Consider the following 22873-nt stretch of genomic DNA (forward strand, 5'->3'; position numbering starts at 1 on the left):
CATAAAGCCAGCGAGTTACACATCAGGTGCAGTCAAGCTGTCAAAACAACAGGATGGTCTGTGTGAGAGCCACCATCCTGACCTGTGTGAGAGCCACCATCCTGACCTGTGTGAGATCCACCATCCTGACCTGTGTGAGATCCACCATCCTGACCTGTGTGAGCGCCACCATCCTGACCTGTGTGAGCGCCACCATCCTGACCTGTGTGAGAGCCACCATCCTGACCTGTGTGAGAGCCACCATCCTGACCTGTGTGAGCGCCACCATCCTGACCTGTGTGAGAGCCACCATCCTGACCTGTGTGAGAGCCACCATCCTGACCTGTGTGAGAGCCACCATCCTGACCTGTGTGAGAGCCACCATCCTGACCTGAATGGTGTTGTGGGAGGTGCTCAGTGCCCAGAGTACAGTGTGGTACAGATTAAGAGTGAGTTTGTTGACTGAGTGTGTGGGTTAATGATCGAGACCGAAAGGATGCTGATGAAGGAAGAGGTTTATTTGTAAGTTTTAGACATTAAAAAGTTTTCAATGAGCTCTGAGGTGGTTTCTTATTCTCCATGTGCTCTAGAAGCTCTAGAGGACTGTTCAGAGAAGGTCTTGAGGTGCGGCGTACTAGGCCACATTAGGTAGAGCAGACATCACGCAGCAGCTCAGAGCACTGTGCTGAATCCTCATGTCTTCAGCTGAATACCACTGAGCAGTTATCCGATCATAACACTCCACTCTGCAGATGGTGGCAATGCCGTTATATCCTCCGACCACGAACAGGCGATCGTCCAGCACCTCGATGCCAAAGTTGCTGCTTCGGGTCATCATGGGTGGAATGTGTCTCCATGTGTTGCTCTGAGAATTATACGCCTCTCCATTATCCACGATCAGCACCATCAAACCCCCCCCCCCCCACACACAGCATAGAGCTGTTCTCCGTATGCGATCACGCCCACTCCACTCCTTCTGCTCAACATGCGGGGGATGAGCGTCCACTGGTCAGTCTGAGGACAGTAATACTCCGCTGTGAACAAACACTCAATCCCATTAAACCCTATGTACATCTACATATGTACACTCTGTCCACTGATTATCCTCGGGTTGGTTTCGCTCGGCCGTGTTAATCCGTTCGTTTCCATTGAATCCCATCGCATAGATTTGACCGTCCAGCACACACACAGCGCTGAGAGTGCATGGGGCCAAGACGAGCCCAGGTTCTGGTGATGGGGTCAAACCCACTGATACTGCTGAAGTAATTTACTCAGTCAAATCCTCTGATGCAGTACAGGAAGCCGTTCAGAAACACCGTCCCATGATAGGCACGTAGGCTCTCTTCGACGCACGTCATGCTGACCCAGAAATCTGCTCACGTATCGTACGCTTCTATTGCGTTGGTGGGACCGCTGCGGCTCCAGCCACCAATGGTCAACAGGACGGCGCCGGGCAGGCGGGGTCACATCAGTTCCGAGCTGAGAGAGTCGTTCCGGTCGAGGCCGTAGATTCTCGTCAGAACCCCCTCGAGGATTGGGCAGGCCACGTCGTCTTTCACTAAAACGTTGTTCCTCACGTTATTTATAAAGTAGTCTGTGGAAGTAGCCCCATGCACACTTTGGGCAGAAACACAGCCATGTGTGCTCTCTGCTCCTGCAGCGCATGTTCCATCCAGCGTAAGCTGGCCTCAAACACCACATTCACGTGTTTCACGTTCAGCTTTTCATTCTCGATGATCTCACTCAATTGCTCAACTGTCAGGTCCAGGAACTCCTCAGAGACGTGCACCGTCTCCTCAAAGTGGTGCAAGATGAAGTGGAAGGCCTGCTCCCACAACAACTGGAGGAAGTAGAAGTCAGCAAAATGCCAGATGCCGATGCAGTTCTCCAGACAGAGCTGAGCCTTCAGGAACGCGCAGCACTCACCAGGTCGCTCACCGCCAGGTAATTGGCGGCGATCAACAGAGACTGGACGTTTTCCTCCGTGATGTTAACACAATGTTTATACGTGTACTCCATTATCAGCTGCATTATCTCAGAGGAGACCTCAGTGACGCTGTACTCATACTGCTCTAGAGGATCCCAGCTGTTAGCTAACAGAACCCTGAAGTACGAGCTGCAGCCACAAAGGATGTTCTTGTGCCCGTGAAACTCTACACCATTCCTCAAAGTGTTCATCTGCCCAAAGAAGAAGGAGGACAGGGGCTGGTCCAGCTGTCCAGCAGAGCCGCAGTCTTCCGCCTCCAGTTCATCCAGAGACTCCTCACTGGAACCAGAGAGCTAGTATGGAGAGCAGCAGCCAGTGGATTATTACACACAATTGAAGGACTGGGGCTGGACAAAGCATTGTTTTTAATGGACACAAAAATGCTGGACATTTCTGGATTACCAGACTTTTACCGTGGACTTTTTTAAAACCTGGAACTGTTTTAAGAAGCAGAACAAGGGCTGCAGAACGCTACACTGGCTTCTGGAGGAGCCTCTGGTGTATGGCGGGCGACTGGACATCTCTAGTGTGACCGTCCCTGCACTGGGATTGTTATGTTATGTTATATTAGGGATTGTTATGCTCCGGGAGCTTGTGAACATCGCAGGGTCAGACTTGTCGAGGGCAGAGGACCGGGCAGCGCGTATGGGACTGCGGTCCCTGCGTGTTGTCAATCAGCTCCTACACCGCTGGAAATGTGCATTAACATCAGAGGAGCGTGTTCAGCTGATGGACTATCAGCGCACAGGTCCTGCAGAGGACGAACCCTTTCCCCAGCTGAACATCTCTCCTGACCTCGACGGGTGTGCAGGCCCCCTCCTGGAGTGCCGGGGTGAAGGGGAGATGGACTTTGGGTCAGTGTCGGGGAAGCTGCTCTACAGAGCGTGTGTAAAGGTTTTAAATAAGAAGAAGCTGAGTGGGAGGGTGGACACCCCATGGAGAAGTGTACATGGTTTTACTGATGATTTTAAACCAGAGTGGACGCACTGTATAAACCACCGTTAACTAAAAAAGCTGCCGACCTCCAGTGGAGGATTTTACACTGTATTATCTCTGTGAACTCTTTTATTTCTGTTTTAAACCCTGATGTTGCACATGATTGTCCTTTTTGTTCACAGAGAGAAACAGTTTTTCATGCTTTTATTCACTGCTCCAGGTTACAGTCACTGTTTGTGTTTTTACGGAGCATTTTAAGGTCTTTTAATGTTGTTTTTACTTTTCAGTGTTTTATTTTTGGTTTTAAGTTTGTCAGGAAACACCGGTTCAGGTGCCAATTAATTAATCAAAATTAATCAAAATTAATTAAAATTAATCAGGTGCTGATTAATTTTATATTTGGTCAGGCCAAAATGGTGATATACCTGAGCCAGAAAAAACAAATTGCACAAAAATGCCATAAGAATTCTGAAAAGGTTGATGAAATCTAGAATTTTAATTGATTTTAACTTTTACAAGAGTATGAATTAATCTACCTCTCTCTCTCTCTCTCTCTCTCTTTCTCTCTCTCTCTCTCATCCCTCCGGTGTAGGGTGTGGCGGTGTTGTTGTGGGATCAGTTGGGTGAAGCAACTCCTCAGCATCATCAGCGCAGTGTGGAACTTTTCTATCAGCTTCACAACCTCGTTCCCTCATCCAGCATCTGCGAGGACGTCATCAGTAACCAGCTCATGCACAGAGACAAGGTGAGGCTCTTTAATATTCATAAAACATTCATATTGTAATGCATGGAACAGATCTGGTCACATGTTTGCATCACTTCCTAAACAGCCCTCTGTTTTTTCATCCTTTCAGAGGATCCGTTTGGAGGCCCATGTGAAATTCTCTGTCTTGTGGCATCTAACCCGAGACCTGAACATCACCAAGTCTTCACCTTTCAGCCGAACCTTTGACAGGTGAGATACCACCTTCAGGACATGCAGTGGTTAGAGGAGTTTATCGGTTATCAAGAACTTGTATTCTGATCAGGGGAGAAGTCTTTCCTGTTCAGTGACTGATCTCCAATATAAAAGTGAGGGAATCACTCTGTAGACTGGCCGGTGACGTGAACTTTAAACCTTGATTCAGAGGTTAATTTCATCATGTTGGACTTCCTGCAGGTCTCTCTTCATCATGTTGGACAGTCTGAGTTTTTGGGACGATTCTGCGAGTGCTGTGGGACGGGCGTGGCTCAATCAAGTGCTCCAGAGACACGATATCGCCCGAGTTCTCGAGCCACTTCTGCTGCTGCTGCTGCATCCAAAAACTCACCGTGTGTCCATCCAGCGTGTTCAGGCTCAGCGCCACTGGACCTGGGCCTTTCCCGACCCTCCGGCACCGGGACCAGAGCCACATGCAGCTGGATGCTTGGAAGGCGCAGGCTGCTCTGACCGTGAGTGTGGTTTAGATGCTGAGAGGTAAATTCTTTTCTGACCGTTTTCCAAGCTCTATTTTTATAATTTGTTCTGTCCTACAGATTATTGTATGTCTCAAGAAAACCTGAAGGGCCAAGTCCTTCCTCTGGATGATATGGAGCCCTTCAGCCTAACCGTGAACCCTTTAAGTGACAGTCTGTCACTTCTGAGCCTCAGCATCGAAAACTTACATTTATGTGGTGAATATCAAGGCCCCGACCAGCAGGGGGAGCCACCGAGCTCAGAGTCTGCTGGCTCCCAGTCCTCCACTGTGGATAATGGTAGCTTGAGTGAGCTGGAAGGAAGCGGTAGTGCTGTTAACACGTGTGATCAGGCAACACAGGAGGCAGAATTAGAGGATGAGTCCATAAACACAGCTGTTTCCGTGATTCTCGCTGAACTGCTGGACAGGGTGGTGCAAATAGTGGAGGACAGTTCGGTTGAGACACCTTCACCTCCAGAAGTTTGGACTCGAACTGACTCGGACAGTTCCAACACCTCGGAAGCATCTGTTGAAGCTCAGGTCAACATGGGACCCTTTTCAGGTAACCATTGTCGAACACTTCCTGAATTGGTGGCTGGTGGCACACTGGAATTTCTCACAGTTCCTTCATTATGTGATGAACCTCGTGAAGGAATAACAAGACACAGTTCCTCGCCTTCCATCGTCACGCTTCCTGATAGTAGTGGAAATGGTACTCCAGAGCTGAGCTTGCACCCAGATGACCCTCGGTCCCGAAAACGCAGCCACAGCAGCACGCAGCTTAGCCTCAAAGGTAAAATCATGGAACGCCTCACTGACAAATCTCCTGGAGCCAAGCCCAAGGTCAAGAAGAACAAGAAGAAAGAGGAGGAACGTCGAAAGTCAAACCAGGCAGATAAGAATCGCCCCCCCAGTATCTTCTTTGGCGACAGCTTGGACTTGGAGAATTGGTACAGCTGTGGAGAGGGCGAGGTTTCTGAGATTGAGAGTGATACCGGATCTCCTGGTGCCGGAGCCGGTGGAGTCTCCAGCTCGTCCAGATCTTCTTCGTGTATTACTCGTTTTAACATTCACCCCCTTTACCAGCACGTCCTACTGTATGTGCAGGTCTACGATTCCTCTCGGACTCTTCATGCTCTTTCTGCCATAGCTGCCATGTTACGCACAGCTCCTGCTGGCTTCGTCAGTGCGATCTCGACCACCAGCATCAACAACACTTACACACCTCAGCTCTCACTTCTTCAAAACCTTCTAGCTCGACATCGTGTTTCCGTCATGGGTAAAGATTTTTATTGCCCCATTCCCCAGGATTCACATTCACATTCCTTTCGCAGTGCCATGTACCTGGAGATAATCATCTCTCTGTGCCTGTACTTCTTGAGGAGCTATTATTCAGCACACATTCCAGTGGCTCCGCAGGATCTGGTGGGGAACCGTGCCATGCAGCTGGCCAGCGTTGAGGTCCTGACACTGCTTTTCAGTGAGCTTACCAAGGTGACGGGCGGCTCGGCTAAAGGGTTCGCCAGCTTCATCAGTGATGTCCTTTCCAAGTGCAAGGTGCAGAAGGTGGCACTGCACTGCCTGCTCTCCTCCATCTTCAGTGCTCAGAAGTGGCATGAGCAGCGTGTGCGTGGAACCAACCTGCCCGCCGTCGAGGAGGGACTGTCCGAGGACAGCATCATCAACTTGTCTGAAGACCAGCTGGATGGATGCAGTGGTTTACAGTCTCAACTCCTTCGTCTCCTTCAGAGCCTCATTGTACTCGAGCATCATGTTTTGGTCCCTGGAGACGAGAGTGGAGAGGCGGGTCCTGGAGCGGGGAATTCAGGAAGTGGAGGTGGACCCGGGGCTGGTTGTGGTGGTTTTGAGATTCTGGGTGGAGAAGTGGAACATGTGAATCCTCAACAGCCAATGGCATCATTGCAGTACCTGCATGGGCAACCAATTACAGCGCAGGGTATGTTTTTATGTGCTGTGATACGGGCTCTGCACCAGCACCACACCTGTAAGATGCACCCACAGTGGATCGGCCTCGTCACGTCCACGCTGCCCTACATGGGTCGGGTTCTGCGTCGCGTGGTCGCTTCGGTGACACTGCAGCTCTGCAGGAACCTGGACCACCTGATCCAGCAGTACCGCTATGAGACAGGAATCACAGACACCAGGTACGCCCACTAGCACCCCATGGTACTGCAGGTTAGTATCCACAAGCTTGTCAGGAAAATGTGGGTTTTGGGAAAGTTATTCAGCGTGTTGTATTTTTAGGCCCCAGTGGATAGCGCTGTGTATTCCTCCTGATCTGATCCTCACTGTGCTGGAGGGAGTCACGGCCATCATCCATTACTGCCTGCTGGACTCGTCCTCTCAGTACCACCAGGTGGGGGTGCTGTTCTGCTACAAACTCACTTATTCCTATGTCAAGGAATGTACATGTGATGTGATCGCTTTTCTTCCTTTCTGTGTGTGGGTGGGTGTGGGTGTGGGTGTGTTGTGTCTCACAGCTCCAGGTGAGTGTGGATCAGAAGCATCTGGCTGAAGCACGCTCAGGTATCCTGTCCATCCTCCACACCATCATGTCCTCTGTCACACTGCTGTGGAGTGCACTTTACCTGGCTGACCGCTCGGAGCGACCCAACGGTGCCACCTGCAGCTTCAACATCAACCTGGGGTCCACTAAGGTGAGAAGACACACCTGGAGGAATCCACATACTTAATACACATAAGACAGACAGACTTAATGGAAGCTAACATTTATTATTTATTTGATTGTTTATTTTATAAATGGCTTTGAGTTATGAAGGGTTCGATGTTCATGTGTGATACATTCACACAAGGTTATAAAAGTCTGGAGTATAAATGCAAGAAAAATATGAGTTACATTTGCTGGACTTTTCTTTCTACAGAATCTCCGACAGCAGATCCTGGAGCTGCTCGGCCCGATCTCTATGAACCACGGAACTCACTTCATGGCCGCCATCGCTTACGTCTGGAACGAAAGAAAACTGCACAAAACTCCTGCCAGGAACAAGGTGCACATCAAACCCAGAGATCAATCATTTACTGTGTGATGGAGATATACATGTGAGTTTATTGTGTTTGTGTGTGCGTGCGTGCGTGTGTGTATGCGTGCGTGTGCGTGTCCGTGTGTGTGTAGGTGATTCCTACAGCAAGTGATGAACAGCTCCTCCTGGTGGATTTGGTGAGGAGTGTTAATGCCATGCGCACTGAAACCGTCATGCACACAGTCAAGGAGGTTCTCAAACAGCCGCCGGCCATCGCCAAGGAGAAGGTCCTCTTTACTACATAATAATAATAATAATAATAATAATAATAATAATAATAATAATAATAAATATAGTTTAATGTACACAGCACCTGTTTTCAGCCCAGGGTTGCTGTGCAGTCTTGGAAAAAGAAACTAAAATAATACACAATCATCTGCAGACTTTAATGATAGGATTTATACAGAATTATTTATGGATAATTTTGTTTCTCTGAGCTTTCAGCAAAATCTGATTCCTTTAATATTCTATAATTTATAAATATATACTAGTGTCAAATGTATGAGTATCTTTCTCTCTCTCTGCCTCTCTCTCTCTCTCTCTCTATATATGTATATATATATATATATATATATATATATATTTTGTTTTTCTCTCTCTCTCTCTGGTGCATGCTGGGAGTGGGTGTGGTTTGACTGAGAGCGTGTGAGTGAGCGTCTGCAGGTTTCTCTCAGACTTTGTCTTTTCTAATCACTTGTTTAGATAGTTGAAAGTTATTATTGTAAAGTCCGTGCCTGTGCACGGTGTGTGTGTGTGTGTTTCGGCACCATGGCGTCTCCCCCTGTGAGGGCAGCGTCCTCCCTTACCTTCAGGAACGGGTTCAGGTGTGTTCCTGAGTTGAATGTCTCAGTTGAAGATGTTCTCCTCGCTGCAGAACAGACTGGTTTTGAAAACATTATCTCGGCTTCACGTGAACAAAGCGGTTGTTGTCTTTTTGAAAACCGAAAACTTGGTAAACTCCCTGGTTATAAGCGGCATCTGGGTGAAAGAGACGTATGTTCACATCACTCTACTCTCTGCCCCGGTCACTAAACTCACCATCTCTAATGTTCCCACATTTGTTGGTAACAAGGTCATCAAAAAGGAACCAGTAAGATTTGGTAAAATCATTGGAAACGTAAAATCAGTCTCACTGGGTTGTAAAAACGCAGCATTAAAACACGTCACGTCTTTTAGGAGACAGGCCTTCTAATGATCAGAGCAAACATCCATGATATGGAATTTTTATTCGTTAACGTCACTGCTCCTAAAACTGGTAATGAGTGAACTTCTTTAACACTGTTAATAACGCACTGATTTCTTCCACACAAGACACTTTACTTGTCGTTGGTGGGGATTTTAACTGCACACTGGATTTCACTATGGACAGAAATGGTGAAGAACCTCATTACCAATCTGCAAAAGATCCAGAGGAAGTGATGCCTCAGTGATGCCTCAGTGATGCCTCAGACCCGGCAGAGATGAGGAGACTAGCAGCAACTTTCTACTCAGCCTTATATTCTGAGGAACATACAGAAGAATGATGCTCTATTTAACATCATGCCTTCACTGGATGACGAACACAAAAAAGAACTGGACTCAAAACTGACCTTTGAGGAAGTGACGGCTGCAGTTTAGCAGCTTTCCTCTGGACGAGCACCAGGGATAGATGGACTACCCATTGATTCCTACAAAACCTTTTGGACAGTTATAGGCAGAGACTTCTTTGATACACTTGGAGAAATTCACAAGGCCAAAAATCTTCCCCAAAGTTGTCAGCGTGCTGCAATCTCTCTACTTCCAAAGAAAGGAGACCTTTGTTTACTCAAGAACTGGAGACCGGTTTCTCTTTTGTGCTCAGATTACAAGATCATCTCAAAATGTCTTGCTAATAGACTTAAGAACTCCTTAGACAATTTAATACACAGGAGTCAGTCCTACTGTGTACCAAAGAGGTCCATTTACTACGAGACGTCCTCGACTACTCAGAAGTATACAGGGTCGATGTGGGTCTCTTCTCTCTTGACTAGGAGAAAGCTTTCGACAGAGTAGACCACCAGTATTTATTCAAAGCCCTGGAACATTATGGCTTCAGTGGATATTTCCTGTCATGGATTAAAATCTTGTACACAGATGCCTGTTGCATGATTAAAGTTGGAGGAGGACTGAGTACACCAATCATGATGAGGAGAGGGATCAGACAGGGCTGTCCAATGTCCGGTCAGCTGTACAGCCTCGCGATAGACCCTCTGCTGTATCTGTCAGGGTGAACAGGACACCTGAGGCCATTAAAATTTCAGCGTACGCAGACGACATCACAGTCATAATCAAGACACAGGAAGACATTGAAGCTACACAAAGGGCTCTGAAAACATATGGAAGAGCCTCTTCAAAAAGACTGAAAGCATTGTGATCTGGATTTAGAGAGAACCCACCTGATCTTCCAGAAAACATCCAGTGGGGAACAACTGGGATAAAGTGACTGGGAGTGAACCTCGGAAAAGATGGTTTCAAAATCAAAAACTGGGACGGGCTAATAGAGAAAATTAATGTTAAACTGGCCAAATGGAGATGGGCGTTACCCCAGTTATCTTACAGGGGAAGAGTTCTGATCATCAACAACCTCATCGCGTCGATGATGTGGCAAAAATTCACGGTTCTGGATCCACGAAAGTACCTGACTGATGAGATCCAAAGAACTCTTGTCGACGACTTCTGGTCAGGACAACACTGGCTGAGAGCTGCAGTTCTCTACCTCCCAGTTCATGAAGGAGGACAGGGATTAATCCACATACAATCCAGACTGGCAGCCTTTCATCTACAAACAGCACAACATCTTCTCTACCACAAACACCACCAGTAGATAGACGTGGCACACGCCCTGCTGAGAAAGACGGGAGGAATGAGCCTGGACAAACACCTGTTCACCCTGTCCTTAAAGAGAATAGACATGGAAGGACTCACGTCCTTTTACAAAAATGTACTTCAGACATGGCAGACCCTTTCCTCTTCAATAGAACGAGAAATACCTGACCAGTGGCTCTTTGAAGAACCTTTGTTTTTCAGTCTGCTCCTCACCACAGAGATGCTACAGTCAGTTACCCTCAGGTCTGCTCTGAAGGATTCAGGACTCCTCAAAACTCGTCACTTCAGAAGAGGATCAGGCTGGATAACAGCTGAGGAACTAGCCGACAAAATGAGATTCAAATCTACACGCCTAGCCTAGCGCTTTTTAAATGAAAACTACTAACTCTGATCACTCCAGAAGTAGGAGCTTTCAGCACTGTGGGTAAAAAAGCTCTCTATAGAATGTGTGTCAAACAACTCAACTATCAATGGCTTACAGATGTTAGAAGCACCAAATGGTCAGAAGTGCTGGACCTGGGCTTTTCTCCAAAAGGCAGCTGGAGACCCCTGTACAAGAGACCCATTAAAAAAAAGGTAGGAGATCTACAGTGGAGAATTGTACATGGGATATTAGCTACATTAGCACATTGCTCGACTGGTGTCTTCAGAACAACAAGGATGTCCCTTCTGTGGAGTTTCTGAAAATGTTTTCCATATCTTCATTGAATGTCCACATCTGTCTGCAGTACTAAGGCTAGTAGAAGCCTGGGGACAACAACTTACGGGCTTCTATAACAAATCACTGTTCATACACGGACCAAAATACTCTGCAAAAAACACAAGAAAACGTTTTACTGAACTTTTTATACGGCGATGCTAAGCTAGCGATCTGGGTGAGCAGAAAACAGAAGGAGGTGTAGTGGATGATCCGGTGTTAATGCTGAGAGGATTAATAAGGAGAAGGTTAAGTGTAGAACATGCCTACTACACACTGGTGAATAATGAGTTCTATCAGGTTTGGGGTGATGATGATCTTGTATGTAAACCTGATGGGCGGGGCTTCACTTTAATCTGAACTCTGTTGTTTTTCTGCCTGACTATGAATTGATCTGGAAAATACTCTGATGTTTTCTTTCAATTAATACTGACTTTATTTTTCTAGTCTTTCTTTCTTCTCTTTCTGTTTTTCTTATTCCTTCTTTCTCATATATTTATTTATTTTATGAAGTTATGCTTTGCTTGTGATATTTCTTTCTTCTTTTTAATATTTTTGCATCTATGACGTGTTTTTTGTTTATATTTGAATTTGCACTGATTTGTGCTTTAACTTTTTTGTAAATAAAGTGAGGTTTAAAAGTCAAGTCTCTTTTTCTCTCTCTCTCTGCCTGTCTCTCTCTCTCTCTCTCTCTCTCTCTCTACCTGTCTCTCTCTCTCTGTCTGTCTGTCTCTCTCTCTCTCTTAACAGAAACATCTTTCTCTTGAAGTCTGCATGCTTCAGTTTTTCTATGCGTATGTTCAGAGGTGAGTTGGGGATGAAACAGACTCGTTAGTAAACGATGTGTAATTATCAGTAATTAGAGAGTAATTAAGTGATTAATTAATGATGATGTTCTGCAGGATTCCGGTGTGTAGTTTAGTCGACAGTTGGCCCTCACTGCTCTCACTGCTGAAAGACTCGGTTCAGCTCGGCCTTCCTGCTCCGGGGCAATTCCTCATTCTTGGGTAACACACACGCACGGGCACACACGCGCACACACACACATATGCGCGCACACACACGTGCACGCACACACGCGCGCGCACACTGTATCTCAGGTGTAACAGATGTTCAGTTATTTGTATGAAGCTGTTACTTGGCTCTGTGTTCCTGTGTTGAATATTTTAGCGTTCTGAATGAATTCATCCTGAAGAACCCGACTCTGGAGAGTAAGAAGGACCAGCGTGAGCTGCAGGTGAGAGGACAAGGCTGGTGGTAGTGACCAGGGTCAGCAGATGATGACAGCTTACAGTAAATGATGTTGTTTTACACAGAACAGAAATCCTGATGGGTTTTTCTTAACAGGACGTGACCCATAAGATCGTGGAGGCCATCGGGACGATCGCAGGTTCCTCTCTGGAACAAACAACGTGGTTGAGGAGGAACCTGGAGGTGAAACCATCTCCTCAGATTGTGGTGGATGGAGCAGAGCTGGATTCAGACGTAGAGGGTGAGAGAGGGAGACAGACAGAGAGAGAGAGGGAGACAGAGAGAGAGAGAGAGGGAGACAGAGAGTGGGTGTTGTAGCATGAGCATTATTATTACTGTGTGTGCATGCGTGTGTGTGTGTGTGCGTGCGTGCGTGTGTGTGCGTGCGTGCGTGTGTGTGCGTGCGTGCGTGTGTGTGTGTGTGTGCGTGCGTGCGTGTGTGTGTGTGTGCGTGCGTGCGTGTGTGTGTGTTTCAGATCTAATGCTCACAGTGATGGAGGCGTCCAGTTTTACTCCCTCAGTCTACAGTGTTCACGCCCTCACACTGCTAGCAGAGGTAACCTCAACATGTCACACACACACACGACACCATGTGTGTATGTGTAGTTGTGATTAACGTGTGTGTGTGTGTGTCCATGCAGGTCTTGGCTCACTTGTTGGACATGGTGTTCTACAGTGATGAAAAAGAGAGAGTGATCCCCCTGCTGGTCAACATCATGCATTACGTTGTGCCATATTTACGCAACCACAGGTACACACACACACTCTGATGTTCTCAATATTGGTGATGTTCTCTGTGTTGGTGGTGATGTTCTCTGTGTTGGTGGTGATGTTCTCTGTGTTGGTGGTGATGTTCTCTGTGTTGATTGTTCTCTGTGCTGGTGGTGATGTTCTCTGTGTTGATTGTTCTCTGTGTTGATTGTTCTCTGTGTTGATTGTTCTCTGTGCTGGTGGTGATGTTCTCTGTGTTGATTGTTCTCTGTGTTGATTGTTCTCTGTGTTGGTGGTGATGTTCTCTGTGTTGATTGTTCTCTGTGCTGGTGGTGATGTTCTCTGTGTTGGTGGTGATGTTCTCTGTGTTGATTGTTCTCTGTGCTGGTGGTGATGTTCTCTGTGTTGATTGTTCTCTGTGCTGGTGGTGATGTTCTCTGTGCTTGTGGTGATGTTCTCTGTGCTGGTGATGATGTTCTCTGTGTTGGTGTTGTTCTCTGTGCTTGTGTTGATGTTCTCTGTGTTGGTGATGTTCTCTGTGCTGGTGGTGATGTTTTCTGTGTTGGTGATGTTCTCTGTGCATGTGTTGATGTTCTCTGTGTTGATGTTCTCTGTGTTGGTGGTGATGTTCTCTGTGTTGGTGGTGATGTTCTCTGTGTTGATTGTTCTCTGTGCTGGTGGTGATGTTCTCTGTGTTGGTGGTGATGTTCTCTGTGCTGGTGGTGATGTTCTCTGTGTTGGTGGTGATGTTCTCTGTGTTGATTGTTCTCTGTGCTGGTGGTGATGTTCTCTGTGTTGGTGGTGATGTTCTCTGTGTTGATTGTTCTCTGTGCTGGTGGTGATGTTCTCTGTGTTGATTGTTCTCTGTGCTGGTGGTGATGTTCTCTGTGTTGATTGTTCTCTGTGCTGGTGGTGATGTTCTCTGTGCTTGTGGTGATGTTCTCTGTGCTGGTGATGATGTTCTCTGTGTTGGTGTTGTTCTCTGTGCTTGTGTTGATGTTCTCTGTGTTGGTGATGTTCTCTGTGCTGGTGGTGATGTTTTCTGTGTTGGTGATGTTCTCTGTGCATGTGTTGTTCTCTGTGCTTGTGTTGATGTTCTCTGTGTTGGTGATGTTCTCTGTGCATGTGTTGATGTTCTCTGTGTTGATGTTCTCTGTGCTGGTGGTGATGTTCTCTGTGCTGGTGGTGATGTTCTCTGTGCTGGTGGTGATGTTCTCTGTGCTGGTGGTGATGTTCTCTGTGCTTGTGGTGATGTTCTCTGTGCTGGTGGTGATGTTCTCTGTGGTGGTGATGATGTTCTCTGTGTTGGTGGTGATGTTCTCTGTGGTGGTGATGTTCTCTGTGCTGGTGGTGATGTTCTCTGTGCTTGTGGTGATGTTCTCTGTGCTGGTGGTGATGTTCTCTGTGCTTGTGGTGATGTTCTCTGTGCTGGTGGTGATGTTCTCTGTGCTGGTGGTGATGTTCTCTGTGCTTGTGGTGATGTTCTCTGTGTTGGTGGTGATGTTCTCTGTGCTTGTGTTGATCTCTGTGGTGATGTTCTCTGTGCTTATGTTGATGTTCTCTGTGGTGATGTTCTCTGTGCTTGTGTTGATGTTCTCTGTGGTGATGTTCTCTGTGCTTGTGTTGATGTTCTCTGTGGTGATGTTCTCTGTGCTTGTGTTGATGTTCTCTGTGGTGATGTTCTCTGTGCTTGTGTTGATGTTCTCTGTGGTGATGTTCTCTGTGCTTATGTTGATGTTCTCTGTGGTGATGTTCTCTGTGCTTGTGTTGATGTTCTCTGTGGTGGTGATGTTCTTGATGTTGAGATTTAGGATTCCTCCTCTGTGTTCTTCTCCTGTTGCAGTGCCCACAATGCTCCGAGTTACCGGGCGTGTATTCAGCTCCTGAGCAGTCTGAGTGGATATCAGTACACACGACGAGCGTGGAAGAAAGAAGCCTTCGACCTCTTCATGGATCACACCTTCTTCCAGATGGACGCTTCGTGTGTGAGCTTGTGAGCGACGTGACTTATCATTAAACACAAAAACCTATAAATATTATACAGGGTGGGGCGCAAAAACTTTTTGAATGAAAGAAAAATTGTGGCTGATAAACAAAATTTATTTTTTTGATAATGAAAGAACATAATTTCAAATGATGCTGTTTTATACAAAATATCTTGAAGGTGGTGTTCACCGTTCTCTATGCACTGATGCACCCGATCTCTGACGTGTCCCTCTACACGTTCCAACATGTCCACCGGAATTCGGGCTATTTCCTGCCGAATAACATTCTTCAGCTGAAGCAGGTTTGTGGGGCCTTGAGGTAACCCCATAAAAAAAATCACAGGGTGTTAGATCGGGCGAGGGCGCCGCCCACGGGATGTCCCCTCGAATCGAGATGAGCCGTCCGGGGAACATTGCCCTCAAAACTGCCATCGAAGCTCGGGCTGTGTGGGGCGTGGCACCATCCTGCTGGAACCAGACATTTCCTAGGTTTTTTCTTCAGGAAAAGGAAGTTTCTGTGCCCCACCCTGTATAATATACAAAAACACAATATTTAATACAATTATTCCATTACTTTACTGACTTTACTCCTGTGTGTGTGTGTGTGTGTGTGTGCGTGTGTGTGTGTGCGTGCGTGCGCGTGTGTGTGTGTGTGCTAGCTGGAGAGCCATCATAGACCACCTGATGACCCATGATAAGACCACTTTCAGAGATCTCATGAGTGAGTGTGTTTATTTCTGAGACTGAATTCTCACACACACACACAGATGAAGCTCCACTACACTGACTGATTCACATCCAGAGATTTTCTAAAGTGTTTTGTTAGTTTCTGTTTTTAAGCCTTGGTTTTAAACTCTAGTTTACTGTTAAAGATTTTTCTGTAATCTTCCTCCTCCTGACCTCCTGTGTGGTCAGCGCGTGTAGCTGTAGCTCAGAACAGCTCTCTGAATCTCTTCACTAATCGAGACGCAGAGCTGGAGCAGAGAGCCATGCTGCTGAAACGCCTCGCCTTCACCATCTACAGCAGTGAGGTGGACCAGTACCAAAAATACCTCCCAGATATACAGGGTACACACACACACACACACACACACACACACAGACACACACAGATAATTAACACATGCTGTATATCATAGAAATCATTTATTACACACAATCCAACAGACATATAATGCAGTTGTTGCTATATGTATGTGCGTGTGTGTGTGTGTGTGTGTGTGTGTGTGTGTGTGTGTGTGTGTGTGTGTGTGTGTATCAGAGCGGTTGGTGGAGAGTTTGCGTCTCCCTCAGGTACCGATCCTGCATGCCCAGGTGTTCCTGTTCTTCAGAGTTCTGCTCTTGCGAATGTCTCCTCAACATCTCACCTCACTGTGGCCTACTATGATCACTGAGCTGGTACACACACACACACACAAATACATACACACATACACACACACATACATACACACAAACACACACACACACAAATATTGTTATTATTATTATTATTACTACAAGTTTGCCTTTTTCTCTCAGGTTCAGGTGTTTTTACTGATGGAGCAGGAGCTCACTGCAGATGAGGATATCACCAGGTACACACACACACACACACACTACACTCCTGCTGTATGTCAGTAAAAGTGTTTTTGTGTTGTATGAACAGGAGTGTGAGGATGGTGAGTGTGTGCACTGCTGTTGTGTTTCAGTGTTTTCTGAATGTTTTGACCTGCAGGATGTCCGGTCCCTCGGTTGCAGGACTGGAGACCACCTACTCCGGAGGAAACGGATTTTCCACGTCCTACAACAGCCAGCGCTGGCTCAACCTCTACCTGTCTGCCTGTAAACTGCTGGACCTGGCGCTCACACTGCCCTCTGAGAGTCTTCCGCAGTTCCAGATGTATGTGTTTACCTCCATACAGGAAGTACATGTTCAGAACAGGAAGTAGCCTTTAAACACAATTGTCTAAATGCTGAATAAGTGAGATTTGGCTCCATCTGATATTTCGGTGTCTAGAGCCTGGATGGTTGAAGGGCAGAATTACGTTTTAAACAGAAAACCAAAAAAAAAACATGAAGCTCAGTTATTTACATTTGAAGTGTCAGGGCAGATGATCAGCACTGGAGTATTCCTTTAATTCTGATGTCCTGGGGTGTTTGGGTGCTGCAGGTATCGCTGGGCGTTCATCCCCGAGTCCTCGGATGATTCCGGTCTGGAGGTGCGCAGACAGGGGACACACCAGAGAGAGTTTAAACCTTACGTAGTGCGACTGGCAAAGCTGCTGAGGAAAAGAGCCAAGGTACAGAGAACACACACAAATCACAGTGAAGTGTACAAACATCTCCAGACTACACACGAGAGCACCTGAGAGAACCTGTAACACACACACACACACAACAGTTTATCTGTGACCCATTTCTTTCCTTCAGCTCATTAGTTCTGTTCTGTGAGTATATTATACAGTATACAGCACCAGCAGCAATCAGCGGGGCCCAAGCACTGGGCAGCGTCGGGTCACTACATTATAGTTTGTTCTGCAGCTTTTGTTTTTGGGAGGAATAATTTAAAAAAAAACTTCTTGCAAAGTATCTTCAGTGCTCTGACCACTACTGAAGGTCAATTAAAACGTAGTGACAGCAGGATACTGGGTGTAACACTCTGTTTCGTGTTTTTCAGAAAAGCGCAGAAGACGACGTGTCCGGCCGGACGTTAGCGTGGGAGCCCGGCCGCTTGACCCTGACTCTGTTCGGGATCCGTAGCATCGAGCAGCTTCTGCCCTTCTTCACTGTGCTCAGTCAGGTGTTCAGCAACAAATCAGGCACCAGGTCCACGTGGTTCCACAGCAGTGTCCCGCCTGGCGACGCCCCCAGCGCCTTGAAAAACACCAAACACGAGAGCCAGAAGACGTTCTGGAGCCGAGCCAGACACGAGATCGAGGAGATGGTGGAGAAGGACTTCCTGGAAGGGCTCATCAAAACATGATCCAACCCCAAACACCCGAATGTAAATAATGAACCGTGGGAAACACTAACACCTCAACTTTTAGATCAAACGGAAAAAGGAATTAAGTATTAAACGAGAAGATTTCTATATGGGTTTCTTTCTTTTTCTATGTATAATTAATGTTTTTTTCTAAGCCTTTATTAATTTAATTTAATTTAATTTAAAGCCTTTTATGTGTAGAGGGTGGTCCTTAAAACCCTCAGGAATAATGTGAAGATTCTTTGTCATTCCTTGTTGTGATAAAAATAAAGAGACATATCATCTAAAAATGATTTTAAAAAAAAGAACAGTTAAAATAAAGTGTAGGAATAACGGCTGGTGGAGGAGCTCAGGCTAAATCAGGATTATTAACACACTGGATGTGCACTAATGATTTCTCTCACCTTTCCACACGTCTACAGATCATCTCTACACCAGCGCCATGTCTCACATCACACGTCTGCTCCGGAACGCATTTTAACATGGTTTTTGTCTGAAGGGAGTCGAGTGTAAACGATCAGATGATGAAACTTCATGCAGCTTGTTAGTGAGCAGCTCTGTTTAATTCAGCTTCAGCTCTGTTCTTCATATCACAGGAATTTTCAGGACAGATACAGAACGGTTTGATTTCATCCTCAGTGCAATGCCCTGATACACACACACACACACACAAACATGCACACACACGTACGTACGTGTACACACACGTGTACATGCATACACACACATTTACACAGTGATGTACGAGTGTGTCCTATACATTAGACTCTACACACGCCTGTCTTTAATCAGATGTTGTGATTTGAGACACAGCCGATGAAATGCGATGCTGCCTGCATGGCGCTCGGACCGAGCAGCTCTGCCGTTAAACCCTGACCCGCTGAAATAAACCACTACTTTCATTATTCACCTGCTGTATTTACTCTCATTTTTTCCTTCAGATACACTTCAAGAAGTTCTATCATTTGACAGACTGAAGCACAGAGACACCACACAGATCAGACCCGATGATCAAACACTCGTTTATTAACCTGAGCAGAAATCAGGGGGATTAGACCGCAGTACAGTCCAATCTGCTGAGTGTGTTGAACATCTCCCTCTCCAAACTGCAGCCTAAACACCGCTCTAGAGAATGTAAAGTGTCTGAAAACGTGACATTAATCAGACAGACGTCATGTACCGCACTCCACACCTACTCCGAAATCTTCGAGTCTGTAAGGAATCTTCAGATGTTCCTCTGGGAGAACCCTTAAAGGTTCTGTATAGAGCTCTACAGGAGTGCAGCTAAGAACTTGTCATTATCTAATGAACCCTTAAAGTACATTTAACATTTTATAAACATTAACATTTATATCTGATATCAATCATTAAAACAATTATATAATAAATCTTAATGTTTATGTTTAAAATGTATAAATATTCATGTATTCATTTTTAGGATCATTATATTATTCATCTACTAAAAATAATTTTATATACACCAGTCAGACTGTGAGCACTGACCAGTGACGTGAATAAGACTGTTGATCTCCTCATCATGGCACCTGTTAGTGGGTGGGATATATCAGGCAGCAAATGAACATTTTGTCCTCAAAGTTGATGTTAGAAGCAGGAAAAATGGACAAGTGTAAGGATTTGAGTGAGTTTGACCAAAAGGGCCAAATTGTGATGGCTAGACCATTGGATCAGAGCATCTCCAAAACTGCAGCTCTTGTGGGGTGTTCCCGGTCTGCAGTGGTCAGTATCTATCAAAAGTGGACCAAGGAAGGAACAGTGGTGAACCGGTGACAGGGTCATGGGCGGTCAAGGCTCATTGATGCACGTGGGGAGAGAAGGCTGGTCCGTGTGATCCGATCCAACAGACGAGCTACTGTTGATCAAACTGCTGAAGAAGTTAATGCTGGTTCTGATAGAAAGGGGTCAGAATACACAGTGCAGGACAGTTTGTTGCGTATGAGGCCACACCGGTCAGGGTGCCCGTGCTGAGCCCTGTGCACCACTGAAAGCACCAACAATGGGCACGTGAGCACCACAACTGGACCACAGAGCAATAGAAGAAGGTGTCCTGGTCTGATGAATCACGTTTTCTTTTACATCATGTGGATGGCCGGGTGCGTGTGCGTCTCTTACCTGAGGAACACATGGCACCAGGATGCACTATGGGAAGAAGGCGAGTCGGTGGAGGCAGTGTCCTGCTTTGGTCAATGTTCTGCTGGGAAACCTTGGGTCCTGCTTCCATGTGGATGTTCCTTTGACACGTACCACCTACCTAAGCATTGTTACAGACCATCTACACCGTTTCATGGAAACGGTATTCCCTGATGGCTGTGGCCTCTTTCAGCAGGATAATGCACCGTGACACAAAGCAGAAATGGTTCAGGAATGGTTTGATGACCACAACAACCAGTTTGAGGTGTTGACTCCGCCTCCAAATTCCCCAGATCTCAATCCAATCCAGCGTCTGTGGGATGTTCTGGACAAACAAGTCCCATCCATGGAGGCTCCACCTCACAACTTACAGGACTTAAAGGATCTGCTGCTAACATCTTGGTGATCCAGATCCCACAGCACACCTTCAGGGATCTAGTGGAGTCCATGCCTCGACAGGTCAGGGCTGTTTTAGCAGCAAAAGGAGGGGGACCAACACAATATCAGGTGGTCATAATGTTATGGCTGATCGGTGTGTAACGCTTTTTTTTTTTTAGATATTTAAGAATATATATAACCCACTGAAACGTATGAAATGAAATAATCTGTATCTAAACTCTCACTGTGAGGTCAGTGGAAGATCCATAGCAGGAAGGACGCGCTGAGAAACTGACCAAATAAAGACCATGCAGTAATAAAGCATTGCACGAGGTATGTCCTGGTATTGTCCATTTCCGGCGAATTAAATATAGCGAAGAACCTTTCTGGCCACGCCCTACTTGGCTGTGATTGGATAGAAAATGATGATTAACATTTGTTCAGGATTAAAGGCAGATTCCACAGCTGCGGGTTTTGCGGATGTTGATGCTGAATTGCTCTAAAACGTCAGCGCGCAGATGACGTATTACCGACTCGCGCGAGGGGCGGAGTGACACCCGGGACTTAAAGAAAAAATAAATCAGCGGTCAGTGTCGGTGCTCGGGGTGTGAATCAGCGCGGAGGTGCGGGGAAGCTTCCGGGAGCAGAGCTGCAGAGACATGCGGAGGACGGGGCGCGGAGTGTGACGCTTTAACACCGGGATCTTATTGTTTTTGTTGTGTTATTGTTGTTATTATTAACGGGATTCGAGCACCGGGACGAGAAGAAAGAGGAGGAGGAGGAGGAGGAGGAGGACAGGAGGAAGGACAGAGCATCCATCACCTTCGGGCAAACCGTCGATGTGATATTAAACACCGTGTCTGTGTGAGCAGTTACACAACCTGACACACACACACACGCACACACACACCGGGGCTGATGAGACGCAGTTATCTCAGTGTAACTCGGTATCACAGCCGGTTCCGTTAGTACCGGGAGTGTGGATGGGAAACAGCACCGCGCGGCCTCGATCAGCTCACGAGCGCAGCGGAAGAGAATAACCGCGCTTGATAACGGATATAATAAGAATAATTAGATTAATAACGGACATCAGGCTGAAGCAGGGAAGATGTCGGGTCAGACGTTAACGGACCGAATCGCCGCGGCGCAGTACAGCCTGACCGGCTCCGAGGTGGCGCGCGCTGTGTGTAAGGCCACCACGCATGAAGTAATGGCACCCAAGAAGAAACACCTAGAGTGTAAGTGACTGTCACTGCATTTAACACACACACACACATACATACATACATACATACATACACAAATAAGCTGTATAAACACACACACACATTAGCTCTGTTTAGTTTGAAATGCACGGCCCCAATTTTAACATTTTATATACTGCACCGATACCAGAGCGTGACATGGCCAGATCCAGATCCAGTCCGTTATTCTACCCCTATACCCCCTACCCCTATACCCCCTACCCCAATTCCTGCATATAAAATCAGCCACACAAGGTCAAACCGCCATCAATTCCAGTAATCATGGGGACATTTGATAAGATATAAAAACATCATCCCTCTGTCTCTCTCTCACACACACACACACACATGTACACATGTAGGTCATTGATCTGTGTTTGGTCTCTAGGGTATTAAATGCTAATGGATGCTAGCTAAAGGCTGTGTGTGTGTGTGTGTGTGTGTGTGAGAGAGATAGAGACACCACACTGCATGTCTGAGCCAAATGGAGACAACATGACCGTATCTGACAGTGTAGAGGTTTTTTAAACGCTGCTGAGTGAAGCCCAGACTCTGGTTTTATTTGTGGAGTCTGTAACCAGCTACATGTTATAAACACACTTACACACACACACACACACAAACCTCCACCAAGAGCTCAGGGTTATGAGGGTGTGTGTCAGTGTCTGATCAGTGCACAGTGTGAATTATTTGAAGTGTTTATTATTTTATGTAGAGAAGAGAGAGCTGTCCTGCTGATCTGAACATCGCCCTGAATCAGACAGACAGGAAGTATTTTACGTACTGCCTCAGGTCCGAGGAAGAACCGTGTACTAGGAGCTCTACAGGAAGTACTTTACGTACCGCCTCAGGGCCGAGGAAGAACCGTGTACTAGGAGCTCTACAGGAAGTGCGCTGTACTACTGAAGTGCTGATGAACCGGAAGTGTATTTTGATTTAGTAGCATGGATCGATGGATCTATGGCTCTGTATATCTATGGCTCTATGGCTCTTCATAGCCCCGCCTCCTCTAATGGCTCCACCCCCTTCTACATAGATCAGGCTGTTCTCACTGTGTTTTGGGGGGGGGTATGCTTCATCTCTCAGTAGTGTGATTACATGAGGTGGTTATTAATAGTGCACTCAGTGTGTTTAGTGCACTAGAGGAGTTCTGTCCGTCTGCACGTCTCTGTAAGGTCACGTGTGAGGTTTTAACGCTCTGGTCAGCATGGAAACACTCTCAGGGGTAACCAGGCTGCATTTCTAAAATC

The 22873-nt window shown here is 46.5% G+C and overlaps 2 protein-coding genes and 1 pseudogene across 17 annotated transcripts in view; 2 read left to right on the plus strand and 1 right to left on the minus strand.

Moving 5' to 3' along the window:
• The window catches only part of dop1a (DOP1 leucine zipper like protein A), a 42336-nt gene extending 23574 nt beyond the window's left edge, over positions 1 to 18762 (plus strand). For 4 of the 7 annotated variants that reach the window (XM_058418792.1, XM_058418796.1, XM_058418795.1 and 1 more), the window contains 22 exons: positions 3495 to 3647; positions 3757 to 3857; positions 4062 to 4333; positions 4418 to 6503; positions 6604 to 6715; positions 6840 to 7016; positions 7242 to 7367; positions 7493 to 7627; positions 11692 to 11747; positions 11844 to 11948; positions 12112 to 12178; positions 12289 to 12433; positions 12669 to 12748; positions 12834 to 12943; positions 14747 to 14896; positions 15548 to 15609; positions 15804 to 15956; positions 16150 to 16286; positions 16410 to 16465; positions 16606 to 16770; positions 17041 to 17170; positions 17548 to 18762. In XM_058418792.1, coding sequence (XP_058274775.1) covers positions 3495 to 3647; positions 3757 to 3857; positions 4062 to 4333; positions 4418 to 6503; positions 6604 to 6715; positions 6840 to 7016; positions 7242 to 7367; positions 7493 to 7627; positions 11692 to 11747; positions 11844 to 11948; positions 12112 to 12178; positions 12289 to 12433; positions 12669 to 12748; positions 12834 to 12943; positions 14747 to 14896; positions 15548 to 15609; positions 15804 to 15956; positions 16150 to 16286; positions 16410 to 16465; positions 16606 to 16770; positions 17041 to 17170; positions 17548 to 17853 — 4884 coding nt within the window. In that variant the 3' untranslated portion in view covers positions 17854 to 18762. Of the gene's footprint in view, positions 1 to 3494; positions 3648 to 3756; positions 3858 to 4061; positions 4334 to 4417; positions 6504 to 6603; positions 6716 to 6839; positions 7017 to 7241; positions 7368 to 7492; positions 7628 to 11691; positions 11748 to 11843; positions 11949 to 12111; positions 12179 to 12288; positions 12434 to 12668; positions 12749 to 12833; positions 12944 to 14746; positions 14897 to 15067; positions 15191 to 15547; positions 15610 to 15803; positions 15957 to 16149; positions 16287 to 16409; positions 16466 to 16605; positions 16771 to 17040; positions 17171 to 17547 lie in introns of those variants that run through there. The other 3 variants (XM_058418793.1, XM_058418794.1, XR_009207492.1) reach the window with 3 other exon arrangements.
• LOC131370907 (kelch-like protein 10) lies at positions 587 to 2157 on the minus strand (annotated as a pseudogene).
• A 1200-nt stretch (positions 18763 to 19962) lies between the features above and the next one.
• snap91a (synaptosome associated protein 91a) overlaps positions 19963 to 22873 on the plus strand; it is a 66704-nt gene continuing 63793 nt past the window's right edge. For 3 of the 10 annotated variants that reach the window (XM_058418799.1, XM_058418802.1, XM_058418806.1), the window contains exon 1: positions 20000 to 21617. In XM_058418799.1, coding sequence (XP_058274782.1) covers positions 21488 to 21617 — 130 coding nt within the window. In that variant the 5' untranslated portion in view covers positions 20000 to 21487. Of the gene's footprint in view, positions 21618 to 22873 lie in introns of all 10 variants that reach the window. The other 7 variants (XM_058418798.1, XM_058418803.1, XM_058418804.1 and 4 more) reach the window with 6 other exon arrangements.

Source organism: Hemibagrus wyckioides, linkage group LG20 (genome assembly GCF_019097595.1).
Source record: "Hemibagrus wyckioides isolate EC202008001 linkage group LG20, SWU_Hwy_1.0, whole genome shotgun sequence".
NCBI lineage: Eukaryota > Metazoa > Chordata > Actinopteri > Siluriformes > Bagridae > Hemibagrus > Hemibagrus wyckioides.